The sequence below is a fragment of the Hibiscus syriacus genome, unplaced genomic scaffold, assembly GCF_006381635.1.
Source record: "Hibiscus syriacus cultivar Baekdansim isolate YM2019G1 unplaced genomic scaffold, ASM638163v2 tig00111843_pilon, whole genome shotgun sequence".
Taxonomy (NCBI): domain Eukaryota; kingdom Viridiplantae; phylum Streptophyta; class Magnoliopsida; order Malvales; family Malvaceae; genus Hibiscus; species Hibiscus syriacus.
In genome coordinates, this window is record NW_024063198.1 from 351,297 (window position 1) to 375,468 (window position 24,172).

At 33.8% G+C, this 24,172-nt stretch overlaps 1 protein-coding gene and 1 pseudogene across 1 annotated transcript; one reads left to right on the forward strand and one right to left on the reverse strand.

Moving 5' to 3' along the window:
* The first annotated feature begins 2,845 nt into the window (after positions 1–2,845).
* Positions 2,846–4,390, forward strand: LOC120172164. The gene is made up of 6 exons (XM_039179697.1): positions 2,846–2,933; positions 3,034–3,108; positions 3,292–3,355; positions 3,446–3,473; positions 3,789–3,859; positions 4,368–4,390. Exons 1-6 carry the CDS (start codon positions 2,883–2,885, stop codon positions 4,388–4,390), a joined length of 312 nt encoding a protein of 103 aa, XP_039035628.1. The 5' UTR covers positions 2,846–2,882.
* Positions 4,391–14,114: 9,724 nt separating this feature from the next.
* On the reverse strand, positions 14,115–22,153 carry LOC120172154 (annotated as a pseudogene).
* Between the last annotated feature and the right edge of the window lie 2,019 nt (positions 22,154–24,172).

Below are 24,172 nucleotides of genomic sequence, written 5' to 3' on the forward strand. Positions count from 1 at the left end.
ACATGTAAGTATTCGTTCTTTTGTAATTTTAAGATTTCAATAAAAATTTATTTATTTAGTAACATGCAATTGTTGCATTGAAAACTTTCTACAATCCTACACTATGTTGAACTCAATATTTTTTATTTTTTTATTTGTAATGAGTTAATATAATATTTTTAAGAAATTTATGAATAAATAAAAAAAATAATTAATTATGATAAAAATTGTATTTATGTATTAATAAAAGTCTATAAGTGTTACAAAATACTCTAAAATCATTAAAAGTGATTTTTATAATTATAATTATAATTACTATATTTTATAATAAATTGTGCGAATTTAAAAAAAATTCACGTTCGCGATACCCGCAGTGACCGCGATAACATTCGTTACGTCCGTGACCACGATAAACGCAACGTGACCGAAAACGCGGCCGCGACCGCAATTTGAATCCGTGCCTCGGATAACTCCTCCTAACGCCACCATTGTTGGCTTCTTCATCGCCTCGTATGTATTCAGCTTTACGATGCCATTCTCGGGTGGTCGCCACTGCTTCTTTCGATTATTGGCGCCAGTTTTGCGAACGTCTTCTCGATGGTTCGTTTTGATTACTTTAGCCCATGTCCAGACTGCTTTAATCATTTCAGGGGTAGAACAGATCTTCCCGTTGAAAACCAAATATTCCTCTGCTTCAATAAGCTCCAAATAAGAATACCAAAGAGGTGCTTCCACTGGTAGTCAGTTTGATCCCAACATGCATTCCTGGTGAGATTAGAACAAAGCCACTCATCTAAATCTGATGAAAAGAAACTAACCTCAGAAGAAGGAGGTATCAGTTGCTTCCAAACATGGATAATAGTCTATTCACCATTGTGGTAAAAAAGGCAATCCCTATCTGTAGTGAGGCCACGTCTCGCTTGTTCAGAATTAGTCATAATAGCTTGTGAAAGATCAGCTAAAGGAAGTGCTTCACGTGTTGAGGTCCATCATGATTCCAGGCGAAGTCCAAATGTTTTTACGATAATTCCAAAAGCCATGAATTTTTTTATAAGCAGAATGACGCTACAGTGACCAGTTTACTCCCGGCACCAAGTAGGATAGTCCTTACCAATCAAATCGCACGGAGGAGGGGTGGAAAGAACCCACCGACAGTTCTCATCATCAAGGACCTGCTTGAGCATTTGAGCGATCCAATCACTATTGTTGGTGGCATAGTCTCTCACCATAGCCATAGGATCCGGAATGTTGGACGATTCAACCGAACAAATAAGAGGTTCATGCCCCAAAATCTATGTATCAGTCCAGAAGAACGTAGAGCGTCCATCGCCAATAGACCAGCAAGTATTTTCATAGACCAAAGGCCAAATACGCACGAGAGAGTTCCAAACGAAAGAGCCCTTCCTAGATTCAAGCTGGGTAGGCATACTTCCTTGAACTCTTTACTTAGATCGGAGAACTTTCACCCACAAGGCTTATGGTTGCATGACGATGTTATAGCCTAGTTTAATCAATAAAGCTTCATTCTGGGCTTGCAGCGAGCGGATTCCTAGGCCACTATGGCTCGGAGGTTGGCAACAATTCTTCCAATTAACAAGCGCGAGGGCAATTAGTTGTCCCACCCCAGATGAATTGTTTGGCAATTTGCTCTATTTGGTCACACACACCATTAGGAATATCTACTGTCTGCATGAAATAATTAGGAATTGCCAAGAAAGTGGCTTTTGCCAAGGTAACTCGACTCGCCAAGGAAAGTCTAGAGGCCCCACTGATTCAGCTTGTTACGAACTTTATCAGTGATAAATTGGAACGTGTTCTTCGTGACTCACTACAGCAAAATGGGTTTATAGCTGCATTTTTAGCGGCGTGTTTTGAACAAACGCCGCAAAAGATCTTACTTTAGTGGCGTTTGTATAAAAACGCTGCTAAAGATTAGTATTGTAGTGACGTTTTTACACAAACGCCGGTATAGAATCGTTCTTTAGGGGCGTTTTTATACAAACGCCGCTAAAGACTCGTACTTTAGTGGCGTTTTTATAAAAGCGCTGCTATAACTCATACTTTACTGGCATTTTTATAAAAATGCTGCTATAACTCATACTTTAGTGGCGTTTTTGTTTAAAAACGCCGCTATAGACTCGTACTTTAGTGGCGTTTTTATTTACAAACGTCGCTATAGACTTGTACTTTAGTGGCATTTTTGTTTACAAACGTCGCTATAGACTTGTACTTTAGTGGCGTTTTTATAAAAACGCCGCAAAAGACTCGTACGCTAGTGGCATTTTTATACAAACGCCGCAAAAGACTCGTACTTAGTGGCGTTTGTACCGCAAATTTATAGTTTTAAGACCCCTTTAACCCTTTTTCATTTTTTTCCCTTCACCTATTTTTTCATTCCCGTCGTTTACTCAAACCCATCTGCTGCTTCTTCTCCAATGGGGGGCTCTTCTTCTCAACGCTTCGTTCAAACAAATTCTCACTACAAAAAAGGTTGCAAATGCAAAGTTGTCTTCAGTCTAGAACTGTTTGGCATGACGTTATCGAAAAACATTGCCCCATTTTTGTTGTTAATCGCGAGGTATTTAGCATGATATTCACTGTTTCTCTCCCTCACTGTCGAAGAAAGAAACCAAAAAAAAAACTTGTTAGATATTTTCTTTTTTCTTTAGCAAATCACAGTGTATTCGAGGACTCTCATATTTGTCTGCAGGAATCAGGTTTAAGTTAAACCTCTCTTCCATATATAATTTTTTCTTCGCCTCTCATTATTGCCCTTTTCATTTGTATTCAATGTTTAGATTCAGATCCACGCAGTTATATCTGACTATCTATTATGTTATAAATTATTATTTGATTTCTCCTTTATATTATTGAGTTTTGCGTTTAGCTTCTGGACAGCGGTGATGTTGGGCGCTTTAAGGAGAAAAGTTGCGACCGGAGGTTCATCAGCTTCGGTTAGAACTGTTAACCTCTTTTTATTTTAATTGTGGTTTGTTCAGCTAAAGGATAAAGCACTTGGATTTTATTGAATTGTTTTTTCCATTTCTTTTACAGGTATTAGGGAAGTCCTTGCAGGTGATTCGGCAGAGCGTTTCAGCATCTAGAGTGTCTTCAAATGTTGGAAAAGAGGTAAATAGTTCAGTTGAAATTGAATATGATTCGATAACCATGCTAGTGGTTCGGTTTCTCTTGAATTTTTATTGATGTCGTTATTTGTTGCTATTAAACCTTTAATTTATGTAGAAGATGTTTGGATTTTTATCATACATTGGTAACCATTCTCACGAGAATTAAATTTAAGTGTTTGAACAGATTATGTTTCTTCAGCCGAGGGGAATTGTCCATGTCCGCAACTTCTCTCATCTTGTTCTACCAGGTAAATCTTTGGCTTTGTTTTGTTCTCATTTTGGTAAAATTATGTTGATTGTCGTTGTTATTAATTGAAATTATTTCTTCATTATTTCAGGCTCTTCTGCTGGCTTGACAAAGACAAGGTTAGTTGGTAGTGAACTTTTGTAACCCACATCAATTTTTGGAATTATATTGTCACTTGTTTGTCATTTCTTATCACGGTGAGGATATGAGTGAACTGCAGGAGTGATATGATTTATGTAGGGTGATTAGCATATCTATCATTACCAGAAGGACCATTTCAGTGTTAATTAGTCCACCTCATTTTTGTTTATCCAGAAACTATATTAGGCAGGGAAATTAGAAAGGAAATTCCAATGCACGTGCTTTTTTTGTTCTTTAGATCAGTTTACCGCTCCTTGGCACTTCTTTCCCCTGATAGCTTTTCTTATGTGCAGGGATGTCATCTCTAGCATTCAGTCGGAGACTATCATGCAAAAGTCATGCAAGGCTTTCTCTTCTGGCGATGGTATGATATTGATCAACGTCCTCTATGATATTAATTTTACCAAATGCCTATTAGCATTTTTTCCTTGTTTAAACTGGTTACTATTATTAAAACATGGTGTGGCATTTGGGGTTTTGTTAGAATTTAGTTCCTGTATATTCTAATTGTTCATTTGATGAGCAATTTATCTGGATTAGACCATTGGCAACTAAGTACTATCAAGCTCATTTAGCAGTTAGCAATAGGGCCGGCTTACCAAGAGGTACTAGGTCAGGCAGTATGTCAAAATAAGAAAATAATCTTAACGCGGAGGTTGTTTTAAATTCTTTCTCTGCAAAAGTGTGAATGCAATAGTATGGAGATTTTGGGTGTAATTTTGTCGTATAATGAGTTGGAGTAACACTATTGTGGTACTAGACTAGCAGGTCCTTGGCTTCCACGTTTTTGTTTCTGCTTGATACAACCATATATTCCTTTTTTATGTTAGTTTAAAAATTTTATTAACTTCCACATATTACTTTTGGTGAAGGTGATCTGGTTGATGCTGTTTAAAATGAACAATTATGGAGACAAGTTATTTGTTTCATCTTATACTGTATTTGAATATTGATCTAATTCTTATAAATGATATTGATGTAGATGGTTTCCTTTCTTGTAAAGTAGAGCTTGCTATGAAGGCTATGCCAATCTTAAAGCATCATTTCTTGTCACAGGAACAGTGCGGAAAATGGCCTTGAAAATGGTTGCAGACAAAGAAAATGGGAGGAGTTGTAGAAGTTGAATCTCCAAGAAAATTTGGAATAGCTTTTAGGCCAGGAATCCAGCCAAATGGCATTTGTAGCTTATATTATATGCATACTAATTTATTTTTCTTTCCATATGTGGACTTGAACTCAATATTTTCGATGTAATGAACATCAAAGCTATATTACATTTAATTTTAATGTTTATAAATTTTAATTTATTTTGTTGTTAAAATTTATATAAAATTACATGATATTGAATTTAGGTGATGTATAACAAAAATGAAATATGCAAAATATCAATTAATCTTAGCTAAAGAATGGTAATTAGCGGCGTTTGTATCCAAAAGCGCCGCTATATATCTGATCTTTTGTGGCGTTTGTATCCAAAAACCCCGCTATAGGTCTGACATTTTGCGGCGTTTGTGTCCAAAAACGCCACTATAGGTCTGACCTTTTACGACGTTTGTTCTAACGTTTGTATCCAAAAACGCCGCTATAGATCTGACATTTTGCGGCATTTTTTCTAGAAACGCCGCTATATATCATAACTTTTTGCGGCGTTTATTCCAAAAACGCCACTATAGATATCGACCTTTTACGGCGTTTGTTCAAAAAACGCCGTAATAGATATTGACCTATTGCGGCGTTTTTTGTTCTCAAACGCCGCTAACTTTAGCGGCGCTGGTATTGCCGGCGCTTCTTGCGGCGTTTTTCCTATCACCGCAAATACTTTTAGCGGGGCTTAAAACGCCGCTATAAGACTAAAAAAGCGCCGCTAAAACTCTTTTTTGTTGTAGTGACTCAACTATGGAATAAGGGTAAACCCTTATACTTGCCAAGATCACTGGAACGTTTGGAACTCCAGAGACAAGCTAATGCGATCAGCTAGATTATTATCGATATTCTCCTAAAATAAAATTTTAGTTTTACTATAATTGACTTTCTCATCAGAGGATACGCTAAATTGATCGAGGATGGTGCCAGTGAGGGAGGTTTGAATCATAGAAGCTTTGCACAACAGAATCTGGTCATCTGCAAAAAAGAGGTGGGAAAGTTTGGGTCCTTCGCGCGACAAGACCATAAGTTCCCATAAGTCATAGTCCATAGCATAGTGGATACTGTGGGCGAGGCGCTCCACACAAAGAACGAAGAGATATGACGAAAGCGGGCACCATTGATGAATACCCCAAAATGGCTTGAAGTTTTCAGACAAAGAGCCATTCCAAAGAATTTGGATAGAGGAAGACATGGCGGCGTCCATAATGATATGATGGATATTGGCAGGGCAGCCCATGTCCTTGATAGAGTCTGAGAGAAAGTCCCACTTCACACGATCATATGTTTTCTCTAAGTCGACTTTAATCATCGTCCAATTCGCCTTTCCTTTTTTTCTTTTTTATCGAGTGGACAATCTCTTGGTCAATGATGATGTTATCTGTGATATTATGCCCAGTAATAAAACTAGCTTGGTGAGGACCGATGATCTTCGAAAATATGCGCTTGAACCTAATGGCAATGATCTTCATCACGAGTTTGTACAAAATTGAACACGGGCTAATAGGCTGAAAATCACTGAAAGTCTCAGGGGATTCTATTTTGGGGATGAGGATAAGAAGGGTCTTGTTAAGCTTCAGCTCAATAGAGTTACCCTCGAAAATACCTCTGGCCCAGGAACAAACTGAGTTCCCCACTATATGCCGCTAATTTTGGGAAAAAAAGGGTGTGTAAACCATCATTCTCGGGGGACTTGAGTGAAGGCATGTCGAATAGAGCCCTCTTAATCTCCTCATCAAAGACAGTCGAATCAAGCATGTTGTAATCCATCTGGGAAAGGCGGGGAAAACACACCTACTAGAAAATCTGATTGGATTGATACCATCATCGTGGAAGAGAAACTTAAAGAATTTAGTGGCTTCCTGATGAAGGGTTTCATCATCGTAACACCACTCTCCACTGCTAACTTTCAAAGCTAGGATCCGGTTTGACTTGCATCGACTAAAGGCACAATCATGGAAACTTTTGATGTTCTATAACCTTCCATGAGCCAGGTCCTTTGGGATTTCTGATGCCATAGGAGCTCTTCGTGATCGAGGATGTCCTTTAACTTTGCACAAGTTTCTATCTCCTCAAGAACTAGGTCCTCATTCACATTGAGATCCATCTCTTTTTGCAAAGTCGTGAGTCTATCCTTAAGCTTCCTCTTCTTTTGGATGATATGCATAAATATTCATGTTCCAATTTTTGAGAGCATTAGAAATATTATTCACGAAGTTAAGAATGTTACCTTCGTTAGACCACTTCCTGTTGATAAAACTGTTAAATCAAGATGTTTGGTTCATCTTGCAAGGAAGCGAAAAGGTCGTTGGAGCTTGGTTGGGGAGCCTTAGTCGAATGAATCATTATTGGACAATGATCCTACTTAATTCTAGTGAGGTGAACGATGGTCGAGTCGGGGAAAGAAGTCCAATTTTTATTGGCCATCATACGATCGAGTTTTTCAAAAACACCACCTCTCGTCCAGGTGAAGGGCAGCCCTTTAAAACCCAAGTCGACAAGGTGATAATGATCTAAGAACTCCTAAAACAGCTTACAATCGGTACCCTTCCTGCGCTCGCTTCTTTTCTCGTTGCTAGCAAGGATAGCGTTGAAATCACCCGCAAGAAGCCATGACCTCCCACTATCTATATGGAAATTACCGAGGACTCTCTAAAGGGCTTTGCACTTTATTTTATCCAACTGATCATAGACGGAATTAACAAAGAAAGGAGGCCAATGACCATTGTGAACCTTCGATGGGGTGAATTGTGGATGGGCCATAAGAACCTCAACTGAGATATAATGATTCCAGAGCATCCAAATCCCTCCAGAAAATCCAGTCGCTTTGACTCGGAAAGAATTTTTAAAAACCAACTTTGATATAACTTGGTATGCTTTGCTTCCGTTAATACTAGACTCGATGATGACAAACATGTCAGGTTTATGCTCCAAAGAATACTCCTTAAAAATCATTGGAAACCTATGTCCACCAAAACCTTGACAATTCCATATTATAAGTTTGAAATCCATAACAAAATAGATAAGAGAGGCAAAACCATTATTGGAGACCACTCGAACTGTTCATTTTCGGGTCTGTTGTCATGGTTTGGGAACCATCCTAGTTATCAATGCTTTTGAACTACAACCTTGATGGCTTCATGAATATTATGTTAAGAGGAATTTTTTATTTACAGCTTGGCACCTTTGTTTCGGACGACATACGGGGACACCCGCTCTTTAGGAGCAACTGAACGACGAGGGTTGCTTGTGACAACTTCGGTTTTGGCGCAAGATGAAATATGAAGGGTTCCCTTGATGAAGCCTATCACTGTATAGGTCTTGGAGTCAAGTGAGGAATCCATTCTAAGGCCCTGCATGTAATACCCCAAATTTTGTGTAAGACTAAAATATAAGTTTTGAAAGTTTAGTAGTTAAAATATAAACTTCAAAAAGTTTAGGGACCAAAATTGTAATTTTGAAAAGTTATATATTTTAGCCCATAAATGAATAGTTTGGCTTAAAACAAGAATTTTTGTGGGAATCAGATTTTCGTTACGGGATTTTGTTAAAAATTATAAAGCAATGAAATTCGGTATTGAAATCGGATAATTGATTCGAATCAAAAATTTTACGAAAGTTGGAAGGATGTTAGAAAATGGTTGGAAATATTATTTTCATATTTTAGATCAGAGAAAATTGTCTCAAAACAATGTAAGTTTTCAGATTTGACCTAACAATGGAATTTTAATGACTAAAATGCAATTTTTGAAAATTGCATGGACAAATTAGAAAGTAAAAGTCAAGTTGGTTCATCTTTGACCAAGAAATATTTTTTTGGAAGATAATACAATGAAATTTGGTAATTTTCAAGATTCATTAATGGTATTTTTGTAATTTCTCGTTAATTGAATTTTAAATTCAAATAATTAGATAAATGCCATGTGTACTATCCATTAAATACTAGAATAATCAAGAGAATTAAGCCATTTTCAGCTTGTTCTTCACCTTGGCCGAAACTCCCTTGCAAAAATAGGTAAGATTTGTATTTTGATTTTTCAAGTTAAATGATTAGTTTTTGGATTAAGCTTTAGATAGAGAATTAATCTACATGAAATTCTCTATCAGTTGATATAAATATTTCATGGTGAAGATGATTGTGTGATGAAATTTGAGAATTAGGGTTATGAAGAGTTAAGTGATTTTAAAGAATTGATGAAGGATTTTTATGTTTTTGGTGTTAGTGATTATTTCTAAAGCATGTACAATGATTAAAATTAATTGTACATGCATATATAAGGTTTCACTTAATTAGAGTTTATGGAAGTGTTAAGATTTTGATTCAATTTGATGTTGTGATGATTGGAAATGCATCAATTTAATCATAAGAGGTTGAATTAATGCTTGAAATTGAACAAAAACTTCCCCTAGGTAACATGAAACATTTGGCCGTATGGAAGAAAATATTGAAAATTTTCCTATGGATTAAAAATGATATTAGAAGTATTATATGTGATTTGGAGATTGATTTGGATCAATTTGGAACTTGAAAGTGAAAAAGGGCTTGTTTACAAGTTCTTGGAATTGTGGGATATTACTGTAAGAATGTAATATTTGAAGGTTTCAATGTTAATTTTTGATATTTGTAATGCTGTAAATTAAGTTGGAAAGTTGTTTGGAAACAAATTGCAAATTTGGTAAAAAAAGAAGAAGAAGTGAATTCGAAAGGTCTTAAAACCTTGGGGACTTGTTTGCAAGTTATTAAATGCAGAGGTATTGTTTGGGTAAATTATTGAATGATGGAAAATTTATTAGTATGCTGAATTTTGAATTAAACATTGAGTTGGGGTTGAATTACAAAATTATAAAGTTAGGTGGTTGAAAATTGAAAGTTTAGGAAAGTTTGGGTTGAAATTATTATGTTTTGAATGTTGAAGTATTGATTTGGGTATTTTATTAAAGTGCTGGAATTTTAGTAATTAACGTGCAATGATCATAATGGTCAAGGACCATTATGAATTAAATGGAAAGGTTGAGGTGAATTCTAAAAAATAGAATTCACAATTTGTGGCTTATTTTTATTTGTGTAAATTAGCAAAAGATGAAGGGTTAAGGATTAAAATAAATATCCATGGATTTGGAAGAGTATTTTGAGAAGTTGGAAATTATAATGGAAATATGATTTTGTTTGATATCGATTTAATCTCGATTTTTATTTTATAGATTTTTTAATATTAAAATCAGCTTATGTTAGTACAATACTAATACATAGTTCGAACATTTTGTGTTATTATTGGTATTGTCAGACTACAAGAAACCTAACAATCCTAACGATCCGAAAGTAACGGACAAAGCTCGTGACTAGGATTATTATATAAAGGTTTGGTAGTGAGACAAAAGTGAGTGCAATTTATTTATTTAATTATTTTGATTGATGATGATTTGTGCTAAGTCAACCTCAAATTATTTATTTTAAATATATGAATTATGTTTTGATTATGAAATTATATCCGTAATGTTTTAATAAGTTTTATGAATGACTTTGGGTAATGAATTGCATATGTCATGTTTTATGAATGTGATTTAAATATATTTCTAATTCTGATATAATTTTTATCAAATGTTTACGAAATGAACTGAAAGCCTAATGCATGTTATATTGAGAGTCAAATGTACAATTGACATGCCATGAGGAGGAGTGATTATATTCCGATTCTGATATATTGTGGTGTACCAGAGTGTACACTAGTATTATATATTCCGATGTGATTGTACTTTGTGTGCATATTGCGATTTCGATGTGATAGCATCGTGTGTGATTATCTGTTCCGATTCTGATGATAGCACTGAGATATGTATTGCGCACACTCGTCTAACTCACATACATTATATTCTCTTAAATATACTTTGGTCTATAAAAATGAAATATGAAAATTCTGAAAAGTGTCTGATTATAAAAGAATGTTGACTGATTATTCTGTCTAATATGAATTGTTATGATTTTTTGTAAAAATCATAAGATGATTCGTTTCAGGTTTCTAATAATGAAACATCATGAAATATCCGGTTTGAATATTATGAAAGTTCTATCTGTTTTATTTTAAATGATTTTATATATTTCGATACTTTATTTATTTATTTTCACCTTTAGAGTTATTGTCTCACTAAGTTATACTTAGCGCGTGATGATTTTTATGCGTATGGTCTGATTAAGATACGAACGTTTTGCGAGGAGCCTCCCAAGCATCGTGTACAGATTATCTATAATATCAGTATTAGTAAGAGATCATTGATGTTTCTTTTGACTAGTAGTGGCATGTATAATTATGTTGTCAGTTTGCTTTATCAGTTATGACTAAATGATTTGTAATAGTAAATTAGGATGATTTAATTTGACTAGTTTAGTTTATCAGTATTTGACATGCATAAATATATATATATATATATATATATATATATGTATATATATTATGTTTTTAAATAGTACGGAAGTTCTAGTAGTTATAACTAGTTTTAAAAGTTGAAAATAAGAATGTTTTAAAAGAAACAAATTTTTTAAGCAATTGTGAATAATGAACATTAGTCAGTTTGATGTGACATATATAGTTCGTAATTTTAGATGTTTACGGGTGTGGGTGTGGGTGTGGGTGTTAAATTGCACCCCTAGAGAGTTCTCGAAAATAGGGTTATTATTTAAAATGAAACTAGAACCCTTGACACTTACCATTTCAGCAGGCAGAGGTAATCCCATTTGCGTGTCTTCAGTAGTCTGCATGGCATTGCATGGGGAGTCACCATGCACGGGTAGAGTGGCGTGAGTCGGAATCCATGATTCCACTACCTTGCTAGTCTTAGGGGTGTTTTGGACAGTAATGCGTCGATTATGGCCACCTTCAAGTTACCATTTGTGTTAGAAGCATTCTTGCCTTTATCTGCAAGGAGGGAGAATTTAGACAGATTTAGAGGGATTTGATTGGTGGGATTATTATTGGAAACAGTACACAACGGATGGCAGGCGTGGTATTCTCTTGAACTCGCATATTCTCTCCTTTCACGTTTGAAGAAACATTCTGTCCCCCCCGATTTCACCCTAGGATCCACATTTTCCATAATTGGTGTCGTTGTTTTGGAAGTATCCGTTGGGGCATGGTGCCGGCGTCTTTTGACTATCATCCGTGGCCTGTATTGGTTGGTTTCCGGTCGGTTAAAGACCTCCATGCTTGTGGCCCCAGGTTTACTCGCAGTGCTATGCGTCGGATGGCTAGGACTTGAATTAGACTGGGGAAAGGTTTGAACATGTTGAGTTGTTCCTTCCTGTCTCTGGGAAAAGTTGGGCCAATTGTCTTTGAGATGGCTGAATCCGCTGCACGTAAAATAGATCAAATGAAGGTTCTTGTACTCAACCACTTGGACTTTGTTTCCTACCACCACCATAGTACTAAATTGCGGCCGCAACGCAGCGTAACGACAGCAGCGTAACGTTTTTTAAGGTTATCACGACGCAACGCGATAAAGGAACCGTATCATGATTGTTGCAGTAAAAAACTGTTACGTAATACCGCAATACGTTATAAATCGTGCCACAACGCCGCAACAAACTTGAAATTATCTTAAATATAAAATTACATAGATGAATTATTCTAATTTAATTGTTAAAACTGAATTATAAATATATATATCATTAATAATATCGTAATAGTTATGTTTAAAATTAGTTACTTAAATTTGAATTAATTAATTAATTTATTAATGCTATTTTAAAATTAAATTACATTAAATTTAATTTAATTTAAATTTTCTCATATCTAAAATTAACGTGATTAATTTTAAATTAAATTTTTTATATTAACATTAACTATCATAATTAGATGTTTATTTATTGTTATATAAATTTTGTATAAGAGAGGAATTCACTTTATAATACTATAATAGTATATGTATTTTATCTATTTGCTATGAAACTATAAAATTTTATCTAATCTATTTACTATAAAATTTTATCATACAACATGTTTTTTTACCAATGATGCATCTTACGACGCACATAATTTGATGTCTTCTTCACATCGAATAGTAAGGAATCAAAATCAAGACAATGACGAAGATGAAAATGCTTTAGATCCGTCACGCCATTCATTTTGGTGGTGAACTGTAAGATATAAAATTTTTATATTTGTAGTTATGTATTTTTTTTCTTTCTAAATTATGTAAAATGAACATTTTTATGTTATAATATAAAAACTTTGATACGATTTTAGTGATATTGTTTATATATTATTCATTAACATTATAATTGTTATTACACATTATCTAGTATGATAGCACATCTATGATTTATATTTGTTTTTAATAAATTTTTATCTATGAAATTAAAGTTTTATTTTTAAAATAAAATATTAAAAGAATATATTAATATTAGTATATTAAAAGATAACTGTAAAATGTATAAATGTAATATTTTAGACGTATTTTGATTTTTTAAGAAGAGATCACGCCTGTAACAGACGCAACACGTTATGTAATGTCCGCAGCATCCGCAACTGCGACATTACAACCGCAACAAAATCCGCAACTGTAATTTTATACTATACATTTCTACCACTGCCTCAGGATTGCCTGGATCACCTGGGTCTGGTTCCTTAAAACGGACTTTTTTAGTATCATTGGGGTTGGCCGGATCCAAGGAAGGAGCTGCCGGAGTATCGTTAACGTTAGAAGGGTTCATAGAGAGAGCAAACTTAATTGTTTATTTTAAATAATTAGATAGGACATATGGTTCAAAGCTATCTACGTGTCAAGACACAGTTGAATTGTTAGCATTTTAAGATAGTACAATTAAATACAATTAAGGGTATGAATATTGGGTACGAGTATTTAAAGGTTTTATATGTATTAATTAAAAAAAAGTTTATACTTATTTAAAAGATTCTTAAATAGGGATGGATCGAAGGGGGCGCGTGGGGTAGTTGCCCCCTAAAATTTTGAAATTATCTTATATTTTACGTTTTTCCTATGTATTTTCCATTGAGAATTTGTTTTTGCACCCTAAAATTTTATAAGTATAAGTTCGCCTTCATATAATTTTATAAGTTCAAATTTATCCCCTTAACATAAAATCATGTATCTGTCTATGTACATAAAAATCATATCTTTATATGCATATGTCTAATATAAATATCAAACACGAATACTAGAAGAAAATAAATATATTTTAAGTAACATATCATGCGAGGATACTTCCTAGTGTCCATGAATGCTGATTTCCTAGAATTTACAGCCAGCCCTTATTTTAAAGAACATCACAAGAACTTATTTATTATATCAATATATGTCTCATACACACTGCAATTTACAGCTAATCAAGATTCAACGCTTTCTGAAAACACCCAGAAATCATTATTCTCTCTGTGCACACATGGTCACTGGATACCAACTCCGCAGTTGGACTTTCCTCACATGTCACAGTGCTCAAGATTCCAAACAAACTAAGGCTGATCATGAAGTTTCTAGACTCATGTAGCAGCAGTGTGAATTTTCAGTGCACCTTCTATGTCCTTTCTGTCAGAATTTGAAAATTTCAAGAAAGTTTCAATGTCATGATCTGAGCTTCCATGGCGTATAAGTTTGAACCACTTGTTTTTGAGGTTTCGGTTTTCTGTCGCTAATAGCAATGCCAATGTCATTGGGTAAGAGGTCACGTAGGACAAAGGCGTGCAACGTAGTCGTTACGAGCAGAGCTGTTACGGTCAGTGTAGCAACAACACAGAGCAGGACAGGAAGTCTTGGTTACTACATTTGTGTCTGCACTGAGTATCTCATAGTAGGAATCGCTGCACCAGTCATCGGGAACGTATACGCCCACCAGGCCAGTGAGAACCTGTAAATAGAAGAGAAATCAGAACCAAACCAACTAAAAGAGCTGAACTTTATAAGCTACGGATAGTGTCATAGTGCTGCACTTACTTGAATCTTCGGAAAAAGTTAACCCGAACTGCCTGCAAAACATAGTACAAGTACAATAGTTTAGCTTTGATTAAGCGTGCAGCCTACAGCAAAGTGGCTAACTTACCAGTGAGAAATAGAGGAACAAAGCAATGAAGTAAGCAATCCATGATCCGTAATCGAAGGAGCCTCGGATCGTGGCCCATGCCATTGAAGCAACACTCGGTGCTGCAACAAACAGAAAGAACACAGGATGGAGATCTTTGGGGATTGTTTCATTGGTTGGAAGTCTTTAGAAAAGGGTTACAAAAAGGACTGTATAGTGAGCCAATCCAATTGCAAAGAAGAATATAAGCCCTTCTTTAAGCCCCGTTGACGCACCCAATAGTGCCCCAACAAAGTTCCCAACAACCGAGAGATGGTTCGTAGGATTAGCCACCTTCGAAAGCCTCCATTGACCGCCCGACATCCACTGTCCATAGATTTTAAGCTCCAGAATCCAGACAGACAAATGGCATCATTAAAACATACCATAGAGCTACTGGCACGGTCGATGCAACCGAAGGTGGCACTCCAAGAACTAAGAATAGAAGAGATATCCAAGGACCAAAGAAGAATTTCACTTCGATGGGATGGTAATACTCTCGACAAACAGCTTCGAAGTAGAGAACCACATTGGTAAGGTAGATGGCAGAAACAGCGGCTACTAGAGCGATTGATATCCACCATAGGATGAGATTTACTGTGAGGCTTACGTGAAGAAATTTTGTAGAGTTAGCAGTGGCCAGGGTTTTCCACATAATGGCTTGGCTGCTAACTCCTAGCTAGACTGATACCAAATGAAGAGATTAGATACCTTAGAAGAAAAGGCCAAGTCTGGCCATCCGGAAGCACAATCTCCTCCGAAGCCTGTCAAACTAAATAGTCTCAGATTCTTCAAACAAGACAAGTATTCAACACAGGATGATAAAAATAAGAACATACTCTTAAGGTCTCCAACTCTGGTCCTTCCAGTGCATCAAAGTATCGGTCCACAGGTAACGCTTCATGTTTTGTGTTTCGTGCAGTGTCGTCTTCCGATTCACTTCCCAACCGCCTTCTACGTAAATTCGTTAGCTGTCTTTCAAGTTTACCTGAACATGTTTTGAAAGAATTGAACCTCTTTTCTTTGAGCTTTTTAATGTTAGGATGTCGATTGGTGTGTGTAATATTAGCTGCCTCCCCAAAGACTGATCCTTTGGGCATTGGTTGAGAGAGGAACTTGACTCCTTTTGGCTTTGCTTTACTCAAAGCCTCACCCGGAGAAGAATCTTTGAAACCTTTGCCATCTTCTTCAACATTTAAAATATTGTTGGTGCATGCAGAGCTAGCTCCTGTAGAAGAAGAGGGCATGCTGATTGAAACAGAAAGCTTCCTCTGATGACCATTGGGTTGAGAAATATTTATCGGATTCGAGGAAACATATGTTTCACTTTCCGGCTGCCCAAACAACATTACTAATTCATAACAACAACATATAAAACAAGATCACGTCTTCAAACTAGAATGTAATACCCTAAATATCATATCAGTGACTTTATTGAAAAGATTTAAAATTTGAGGATTTATTTGAATAAATGATAAAAGATGAGAAAATGATCTAAAATAGTGATTGAGACATAAATTATAAGATAAGCTGAAATTGTTATACAAATTTAAATAATAGTACTTGTGAATATTATTAAAGTATAAATATTAGGGAATATACTAACATTTAGTATGGTATATGTCTTTAATGGATACTTATGTAGATCGTAATCAAACTCTCGAGTCCAGCAAAACGAACGGCAAAGATAAAATAGTTGAATAGTCAGATTTGCGTTTTGGATATAATAGCGAGACAAGTCGGGTGAGTGCATTTATTATGTACTTATATGTTATGATAGTTATAGATGCATGTTTCTTAATATATGTATGGTGATTACCAAATGGCACTATGTGTGCAAAACTATGAAATTCATAATAAGGTTATGAATTTCCGTATAGGCACTTTGTGTGCAAAAGCTAAGAAATTCATAACAAGTTTATGAATTACCGTATTGGCACTACGCGTGCAAACTATAGAGATTATAATGAATTGAAAGAGTTAATTGGTAATATGAATAATTATTAGAGTAGAAACTGTTTTAAAATAAAAGACTAATGCCTAACTGTGCATTTGGCATAAATGTGCAAATAATGCAAGTTAGAAGAAAGGTTAAATGCTTTTAGGATAAAAGACTAATACCTAATGGTGCAATTTGGCAGAAAGGTGTCACTAATACAAGTTAGATGAAGAACAATGCATAATTGACATGAAAGGATGCCATAAATGAAAATGTATAACAATGCATAATTGGCATGAAAGGTGCCACAAATGAAAATATGTAGAAGTATATTAATGGTATATAAAGTGTCACTCATGATAATTATAAAAGATAAATGACCATTTGGCACTTTGGTGTAATACATGTACAATACTTTCTCATTTAACGTACATAGGACAAATAAAGAATAATCGGGAAAAATATACAGAATGATAGGTATGTTGGGACTACTAAGAATGATTTCGATGATTGTATGAAAGTAAAATCTGGTTTGACTGAGAAGGATTTTATCTGATCATTATGGAGTATGCGATTTAGTTCGTCATTAAATAGTCATTAGATACTTATGTATAAATTGCAGTTTCTTTACAATATTATACATCACTAAGTATATACTTAACATATGTTTATTTCACGCGTAGGTAACATCAAAGACTAGTCGGGTACTGGGAAGAGGACCAACTATCATCAATCTAAGGTTGACTCTCATCAGTAATAGTAAGATAATCATATTATTCTGAAACATTACTGACATATAATCGAAATTAAGAAAAAATGCTCTAGAATGTATTTAAAGTGATAACTTTGAGAAATAAGTTTCAATGACTGTTTTCTTATTGTATAAAAATGTTTTTAGTTTTAAATTTCAAGACAAAATTTTTAAGGGTTTCCAAATGAAAAATTGTTTTAAAGGTGATATGACATCTATATATCGTGTACGAAAAGATATATGTGAGATGGGTGTTACATTTATTGGTATCAGAGCTACAGGTTTAGCCGATTCACAGTCGAAATCAAGTTTAATTGAATTGAGAAAAAAATTACATTCCATTAAGATTGTCAAAGTTACTGATATGGTGTCAATTAGAGTATGATTGATGTCACTCCTTATTAACTTAAGTGTTATTATTATGTATGTCCTAATAGATGTCAGAAACTAAGGACAAATGTAATAAAGTAGATGATATTGAAAAGAGGGTCGAGATAAAAATCGACCCAAGAGAAGTTGAATCAGATAAGGATCTTGAGGAGATTTCTGAATCTAGAGATGATTCCGAGGTTTCTTCATGTAAGCTTAAATAATTGAGGAAATGAGTAAGTGGTAAATACATTGATTGCTAAAAGTTTATAGAAAGAGGAGTTATTAGTGGATCAACTGATTATAAGTTTGCTAAGAATATATGTTAAGTTCTATGGACCTCATTGAGTTATTTGTAGAAGGTAATTTGTGAAAAACATTTTCTAGCCATTTCCTACTTCAACAAATTATTATTTAAAATCGATATTAATTCTCGAGAACTTTTTGGCATTAACTACTATGAAGTTATTGCTACAAAGTTGTCAAGTCTTCTTATTAAATGAGGTGGATAATTAGACTTTCATAGTTTAGATAGAAAATGTTTCAACTGCACGAGAATATTTTATATGGATCCTGAAAAGTTACATGGATTACCTCGAGAACGAAATGAAAGATTTTAAAATAAAAGTATTCTATTTAACTTAATCTCAAGTTAGATGATAACAGTAAACCCTAGCGGGTTATAATACAAGTGTGAGTTTGACAGTTAGTAAACATTTAATAAAGATTCATAGGGCTATGTTTCCGGTGGATGGATTTGATGGAATTGTCATTTGATGAGTTAAAATCATATTGAGTATAAGTTGATTGTCTCCAGAGATGATTAGTTCAGAAAGATACAGAGGGTGTGAAAATTATAGTTTTGAAGAGAAAGTAAAATCATCGTTCAAGGTGATATCGATAATGATGGTGAAGAAAATGAATATATATATATATATTATGGTTAAAGTGATAGATACTCAATTAATTAAAGTAGAATTATCAGATAATTTCACAAAATTGGGAATTTATGAATGTCTTTTCAGATAAATTTATTGAGTTACCTCCAGATCGAGAGGTGTAATTCAAGGTTTATGGTTATTAAGGTATTGAACATGTTTCTATGATTTAGTATCAAATGATTTAAGTGAGTTAAGAGAATTAGGGGCTCGATTATAAGAGTTGATTGATCAAAGTTTTATTAGCCCGGGTATTTCATCTTGGGAAGTAATTGTGTTATTAGCAAAAAGAAAGATAAATCTATATGGTTTTGCATAGATTTTTGACAGTTAAACAAGACTCTTCGAAAGAAGAACTTGTATTCCAAAATATACCAATGTGAAATTCTGGTTAGCATGGATGACTTTCTTTGGCCAGGTTGTTTTAGCATGTGGTATAAGAAGAGATCCTAAGAAAACTTATGTTGTAGTAATTGGAAACTCCCAAAGAATGATCTGGAAGTTCAGATTTCTTTGAGGGCTTGCTGGTTACTATTGAAAGTTAGTGAAAAACTTTTCGATGTTAGCCTTGTTGCTAACCAAGTTTTAAAGAAATATATGTCTTTTGTAGAACAAAAAAGGGTCAAGAGAGTTTTGAAAGGAAAGAGGATGGTAATAGAGACATCAATGTTTATACAGCTTGAGTTGGGTAAGGATTATGTGGTTTTATTGATGCATTTATCAACAGTTTAAGAAGTGTGCTTATGCACAAAGGTAAGGTTACGGTACATGCCTAAAATACTAGTGGAATTGAAGAGAGTGAACCTGAGACAGAAAAGATGGATGAAACCTTTAAAGGTGTATGAAGTGATCATTGATTATCTTCTAGGAAAAGTCAATGTTGTTGTGGAGGGTACTTGCTCAGAACCTTTTTTAGTTTTGCGAGCTATGGATGTGAAATTAGCGTTGAATGAAAATGACACTGTGGAATGAATTAAAGATGACACCGATGTTTTATTAGAGCTAATAATAGAATTACAAAGTAAAGATGAATATTTTTTATTAAGAATTTTATAAGTAGAAAGTGAAGAGATTAAGGACTTTTGAGGTCAGGTTCGACGGATGTTCGTATTATCGTGGGAGATTTTGTATTCTTGACGATTAAGAATTTAGAAAGATATTCTTGTTGAGGCATTAAGTCCGTTGACTAGACATTCAAGCTGAAACAAGAGGTACCAAGATTTAAAGAGCCGGTTAGGTAGCCTGGTTTGAAAAGAGCCATCACGAAAATTTTAGCAAAATGTCTGACGTACTATAGAGAAAAAACTGAACATTAAGTATCTTCTAAATTGTTTCAATCAATCTCGATTCATGAATGAAAGAAATGGATTATAAAATGAAAGTTACCCAAGATAATTTTTTAAGATCACTTCCGATTGACAAAAGTGTTATGCTGATCTAAAGAGAAAAGTGATTGAATAGCAAGAAGGCGATAAAGTTTTTTCCGAAAGTATCGCTTTGGAAGGAAGTATTGCGGCTTGGACTGAGTCTGAGAATTATTGAACCTTATGAGATTTTATCAGTTAGCTTTTCTCTACCGAAATGGACAAGACCTATAATGTTTTTCACGTGTCGTTGCTTATTAATTATCCATCATATTTGATTTATGAAAAAGAACCAATAAGGATTTGAAGTCGAGAAATCAAGAAACTGCATAATAAAATGATTTCTCTAGTTGAAGTGTTATGGTAAAAGCATAAAGTCTTTAAATTCGAGGATGAATTTTCTTAAGGGAGAGAATTGTAATACCCCAAATATCAAGTCAGTGATTTTATTGAAAAGATTTAAAATTTTAGAATTTATTTGAATAAATAATAAAAGATGAGAAAATGTTTTGAAATAGTGATTCAGACAAAAAGTATAAGATAAGTTGAAATTGTTATAGAAATTTAAATATTAGTACTTGCGAATATTATTAAAGTATAAATGTTAGGGAATATACTAACATTTAATATGATATATGTCTTTAATGGATACTTATGTAGATCGTAATCAAACTCTCGAGTCTATCAAAACGAAAGGCAAAGATAAAGTAGCTGAGTAGTCAGATTTGCATTTTGGATATAATAACGAGGCAAGCCGAGTGAGTACATTCATTATGTATTTATATGTTATGATAGTTATAGATGCATGATGCTTAATATATGTATGGTGATTACCAAATTGCACTATGTGCAAAACTAAGAAATTCATAATAAGTTTATGAATTTCTGTATGAGCACTTTGTGTGCAAACTAAGAAATTCATAATAAGTTTATGAATTTCTGTATGGGCATTTTGTGTGCAAAAGCTAATAAATTCATAATAAGTTTATGAATTTCCATATGGGCACTTTGTGTGCAAAAGCTAAGAAATACATAATAAGTTTATGAATTATCGTATTGGCACTACGTGTGCAAACTATAGAAGTTATAATGAATTGAAAGAGTTAATTGGTATTATGAATAATACAAGTTAGAAGAAAGGTTAAATGCCTTTAGGATAAAAGACTAATGCCTAATGGTGCAATTTGACAGAAGGTGTCACTAATACAAGTTAGATGAAGAACAACGCATAATTGGCATGAAAGGATGCCACAAATGAAAATACGTAGCGGTATATTAATGGTATATAAAGTATCACTCATGATAATTATAAAAGATAAAGGACCATTTGGCACTTTGGTGCAATACATGTACAATACTTTCTCATTTAACGTACATAGGACAATTAAAGAATAATTGGGAAAAATTTACAGAAGGATAGGTATGATGGGACTTCTAAGAATGATTTCGATGATTGTATGAAAGTAAAATTTGGTTTAACTGAGAAGGATTTTATCTGATCATTATGGAGTATGCGATTTAGTTCGTCATTAAATAGTCATGAAATACTTATGTATAAATTGCAGATTCTTTACAATATTATGCCTCACTAAGTATATACATAATGTGTGTTGATTTCACGCGTATGTAACATCAAAGACTAGTCGGGTACTGGGAGCAGGAGCAGCATCATCAATCTAAGGTTGACTCTCATCAGTAACAGTAGGATAATCATGTTATTTTGAAAAATTATTGGAATGTAATCAAAATTAAGAAAAATTGCTCTAGAATGTAATTAAAGTGATAACTTTGGGAAATAAGTTTCAACGACTTTTTCTTGTTGTATAAAAATGCTTTTAGTTTTAAATTTCAAGACAAAATTTTTAAGGGTTTTTCAAATGGAACACTGTTTTAAAAGTGATGTGACATCTATATCTCGTGTACGGAAAGATATACGGAGATGGGTGTTACATAGAAGATGTAAGTGTTACTCACTATGATATCATCAAACTCAGCCACTTCATTGGATGTTAGAAGTTTGAGGAGCGCCGGAACCAGCTCGTCCGATTCCTGCAACTCGATAGAGAACCGATTCTCTCGATGGTCCATCCCGAAACGCCCGCAGCAATGGTATGATGACGCCTGGAGAGATCTATACGAAATTTGAACAACAGTTGAAGAAAAGTAAATGGTTTAAATAAGAAGCTCCGAAGAGAGTTGTATGGAAAGATGATAGGGTGTGACAGAATAAACAAGCACAACCAACACATGTTTTCCACATACAGGTTGACAGAATATATATATAAATATATATAGTTTAACACCAAAACTTAAAGGAAAGATGATAATGGATAGCAACCATTAGCTCCATAAATTCACTCCATTTTTGTTTATCACTGTTTTTTGTTTTCTTCGATGATGTTCTGATCGGAAAAGACAAATCAGAAGAAAATAATAAAATGTATTCAGATTGTTAGTTGATCAGCTAAGGGTTATAGAGTTGATTCACCATTACCTGTATTCCTATGGTTTCTTAATAATAAAAGATTAAGGTTTGACTAAATTAATAATAAGAAAACTAAACAAACACAAGAGTCATTGACAAATATGAAGTTGTCTTCAAGTGATAGAAAATGTTTCTTTCCTATTTCCATTCCCTTTCCTTCATACAATCATAAATTTAAATCAATGGATGATTTAATAATCGTATATTATCATTTGATATAAATGAACCAGTCGGTGATGCAACCTACCATATGAGTAAACGTTATAAACTTATACGGATAAATCATATATAATCATATCAAAATTATACCATTACAACTGTAAATAGTAAAATTGATACGATTCTATTCGCGCACCTATTCATCATTACTCTTTCATCTTTAATCAGAAAGCTTTTACTATTTGTAATACCCGATTTTTGTCCGGACTATTTTTTAAGGCCTAAATATTTTTTATCAGAGTGAATTTTAAAGCATGAAACATCATCCGATTTGCAACAAATTTTCAAGTGAGATTCGTGTATTTCCAAGTCACGATGTCTTCTTGAAATATGACCGGTTTTTAGTTAGCTTTTCAACATATTTTGAAATGCATCAACCGGACATCGAAAACTAAAAATATGTTTATTTTATCAAAGAAAGCGCGTGCAAAAAAATTATATACAGACCCAATATGAGAATTTTAATTTGTTACGAATTTTCAATAATTTTATTGAATACTTGTAATTAAATACAACTTTATACTTTCCATAATTTATTTAGGTTAATTTAGGATCTTTGTATTATTTTAGGATTTTTTATTATTGTATCTAGCATTAATGAAGAACGTGCTAGAATTCTCCCTTTTAGTGTTTTTGAGACCTATAAATAGAAATTCATTTTATGTACAGACATATTATTTCCTTTCGGGAGAGAGGGAATACTTTTGTAATTGGAGAGTAGAAGTAATAAAAGAGAAATTTCATTTCAAGATAATTCTCTTTTTATTCTTGGCTTTTATTCGTGTTTACTTAATAGTTATAGTTTTATTATTTTTTTTAAACTTTATAGAAGGAGAGAAACTAAATAACAAGAAAAATGAGTTCGAATATTTTTTTAAATCTAATATTTCTTGAGGTTTCTATATGAAAACCAATTATTTTTTAATTCTTATCATTCTTATTTTATTTTTCTATATTATATATGTTTTTCTGTTATTAACGTTAATTACATTGTGTGTATATATATATATATATATATATATATATATATATATCAGTTTTTTAGATTAATTATACAACTTGTGTCCAACATTCAAACCCAAAACCTAAAACAGACCCAAACCAAACCCCAAAACATCAAACTAAACCCTAAACTAGGCCCAAAATAAAACCCAAACACTGGCCCAAACGTATCCAAACCTGGGCCCATTACATAACCCTAACCTAAACCTAACCTAACCCTAAAAACCTTTCAGATATCACTGCCACCAGACCTGCCAACCGCCGACTGCTGTCATCCAAGGTACCGACAGCCTCCACTGTAGCAGCCATCATCTCAGCAACACAGAAAATAGAGAAAACAGAGTCAGAACCAACAAAACCCCGAAAAATCCGAGACATTAAATCCCAAATAGAGTTCAACA

Coding starts and splice junctions, on each gene's coding strand:
- LOC120172164 (XM_039179697.1), top strand. CDS start 2,883: ATGTTGGGCGCTTTAAGGAGAAAAGTTGCGACCGGAGGTTCATCAGCT. Junction 2,934..3,033: donor CCGGAGGTTCATCAGCTTCG/GTTAGAACTGTT, acceptor TTTCTTTTACAG/GTATTAGGGAAGTCCTTGCA. Junction 3,474..3,788: donor GCTGGCTTGACAAAGACAAG/GTTAGTTGGTAG, acceptor TCTTATGTGCAG/GGATGTCATCTCTAGCATTC.